Genomic DNA, 2,866 nt, shown 5'->3' with positions numbered 1-2,866 from the left:
TATCTACATTTTGTAAATTCGTACGGTTTTGTAAAATAAAATTCAAATTAATTCATTATTTATTATTTTTTTCATTAACATTTTTTTACACGTCATTATTTTACATTAAGCGTCGTCTATGTGAAATAAATAAAATAAATAAAGGAATTTACAATTATTTACATTTATATTTTATAGTTAAAGCGCACAGTATCTAGATTAAGTATGACAGTAGTCTATCACATATTATTGAACTTATTAAGTTCAAAGGTAACTTCTGGACTTTTCTCGGGATGTTCTTCCACTTTAGTTTCACTTTCACTGTTTTCATCATTGCTACAATATGAATACCAATTAAACATTTAAAATTTTAATTTACTTATTTCAGATCAAATTAGTTACCAATTTACTGACAATGAATAAAAATCTCATTTCGTTTTATGAGTTACAGTTGAACTTATAATGAAATATCTTTAACGTACTTGTAGTAGTTATGACGTGGTTTAAAGAGAGATTTGGGACAGTCCTTCATGTAAGGCCAACATTCTGCAGGCCCAGATTTACCACTTCCTGCATTTTCTGCATCCACATACTCTTGTAACACTTTTGAATAAGGAGATTTACTTGCTCTAAAAATTAAATTAATTTTTATTGGTATTTATTTCCTTACCTGATTTACCAAATTCAACTTCTAAGATTAGATATTAAGAAGGACCCGTAGAAAACGAAAAAAAAGTTTTTGCAAACAACGAAAAATCGAATTTGATTTCCTGTAAAAGCAGTATTTTTAAGGGAGAGCGACACCGCGCGCAAAAGTTTACAGTATATAAAGTTGCATAACGTAAGGAAACAAAATCTACCAGAATGTTATAATTTCCTAGTTGTCGCATAGACAGTGGCGTAGCTGATAATATATAGATAGCGCTAGTAGTATTTGCAAACGCTTGAAATATAATAAAATTGTTTTTCTGACGTATATATGTTTAAAATTAGTTATATTTATATTTATGAACCAAAAATTTAGTTCTCATTCATTTGAAATCCCACTCGATACGATAACAAAAAAAAAAAATTAGGTCCTAGTCGGAAAATAATGCAACATATTTTTACTATGGTTTTCACTCACGTGAAAAATAACTTCAGTGTTTCTCCCAAAAGTCCATAATTATGCATGGGATTAGCATGTACCTCGCAAATGGCTCGTAGGAGGCACGCCTTCCCATTCATACCAAAATTTTCTAAGAAATCTTCAACCATAATATAGAGTAGTGCCCTTTCACCTCCATGAAATGCTTTTGAAGCATTTGGCGGAGGCTCTGGAGGCGCTCTCTTGCTCCTTCGACGTTTCATAAAAGTCGATATATATGATCCAAGAATATCCATAATTCCACTCCCCATCGATCGGGCTAACAAGGGGCTTATCACACCGTATGGATTTTCATTATCAGTTAAACCCAATTTATCGAAATCGACTGTAATTACAGGCCAGACGAATTAATTGAATTTTTTATTTACATTTATATTTTATAGTTAAAGCGCACAGTATCTAGATTAAGTATGACAGTAGTCTATCACATATTATTGAACTTATTAAGTTCAAAGGTAACTTCTGGACTTTTCTCGGGATGTTCTTCCACTTTAGTTTCACTTTCACTGTTTTCATCATTGCTACAATATGAATACCAATTAAACATTTAAAATTTTAATTTACTTATTTCAGATCAAATTAGTTACCAATTTACTGACAATGAATAAAAATCTCATTTCGTTTTATGAGTTACAGTTGAACTTATAATGAAATATCTTTAACGTACTTGTAGTAGTTATGACGTGGTTTAAAGAGAGATTTGGGACAGTCCTTCATGTAAGGCCAACATTCTGCAGGCCCAGATTTACCACTTCCTGCATTTTCTGCATCCACATACTCTTGTAACACTTTTGAATAAGGAGATTTACTTGCTCTAAAAATTAAATTAATTTTTATTGGTATTTATTTCCTTACCTGATTTACCAAATTCAACTTCTAAGATTAGATATTAAGAAGGACCCGTAGAAAACGAAAAAAAAGTTTTTGCAAACAACGAAAAATCGAATTTGATTTCCTGTAAAAGCAGTATTTTTAAGGGAGAGCGACACCGCGCGCAAAAGTTTACAGTATATAAAGTTGCATAACGTAAGGAAACAAAATCTACCAGAATGTTATAATTTCCTAGTTGTCGCATAGACAGTGGCGTAGCTGATAATATATAGATAGCGCTAGTAGTATTTGCAAACGCTTGAAATATAATAAAATTGTTTTTCTGACGTATATATGTTTAAAATTAGTTATATTTATATTTATGAACCAAAAATTTAGTTCTCATTCATTTGAAATCCCACTCGATACGATAACAAAAAAAAAAAATTGGTCCTAGTCGGAAAATAATGCAACATATTTTTACTATGGTTTTCACTCACGTGAAAAATAACTTCAGTGTTTCTCCCAAAAGTCCATAATTATGCATGGGATTAGCATGTACCTCGCAAATGGCTCGTAGGAGGCACGCCTTCCCATTCATACCAAAATTTTCTAAGAAATCTTCAACCATAATATAGAGTAGTGCCCTTTCACCTCCATGAAATGCTTTTGAAGCATTTGGCGGAGGCTCTGGAGGCGCTCTCTTGCTCCTTCGACGTTTCATAAAAGTCGATATATATGATCCAAGAATATCCATAATTCCACTCCCCATCGATCGGGCTAACAAGGGGCTTATCACACCGTATGGATTTTCATTATCAGTTAAACCCAATTTATCGAAATCGACTGTAATTACAGGCCAGACGAATTAATTGAATTTTTTATTTACATTTTTGTTAGCTTAGAAATGGATAAAAAAGGTTTTCAGTG

General features: G+C 31.9%; 2 protein-coding genes across 2 annotated transcripts; both read right to left on the bottom strand.

The window, feature by feature from the left end:
- Nucleotides 1-105: 105 nt before the first annotated feature.
- LOC108739156 lies at nt 106-1,455 on the bottom strand (the record flags this gene model as incomplete). The annotated part of the gene is made up of 3 exons (XM_025978084.1): nt 106-315; nt 462-608; nt 1,106-1,455. Coding segments are annotated over 3 exons (594 nt in total), but the record flags the coding sequence as incomplete, so codon positions are not given.
- A 49-nt stretch (nt 1,456-1,504) lies between these two features.
- Nucleotides 1,505-2,804, bottom strand: LOC112905500 (the record flags this gene model as incomplete). The annotated part of the gene is made up of 3 exons (XM_025978060.1): nt 1,505-1,647; nt 1,794-1,940; nt 2,437-2,804. Coding segments are annotated over 3 exons (612 nt in total), but the record flags the coding sequence as incomplete, so codon positions are not given.
- Nucleotides 2,805-2,866: the final 62 nt, after the last annotated feature.

This window comes from Agrilus planipennis, unplaced genomic scaffold (assembly GCF_000699045.2).
Source record: "Agrilus planipennis isolate EAB-ADULT unplaced genomic scaffold, Apla_2.0 scaffold220, whole genome shotgun sequence".
In the NCBI taxonomy this organism is placed as follows: domain Eukaryota; kingdom Metazoa; phylum Arthropoda; class Insecta; order Coleoptera; family Buprestidae; genus Agrilus; species Agrilus planipennis.
The sequence above is the reverse complement of the archived record's forward strand: the minus strand, read 5'-3'. Positions and strand labels throughout refer to the sequence as shown.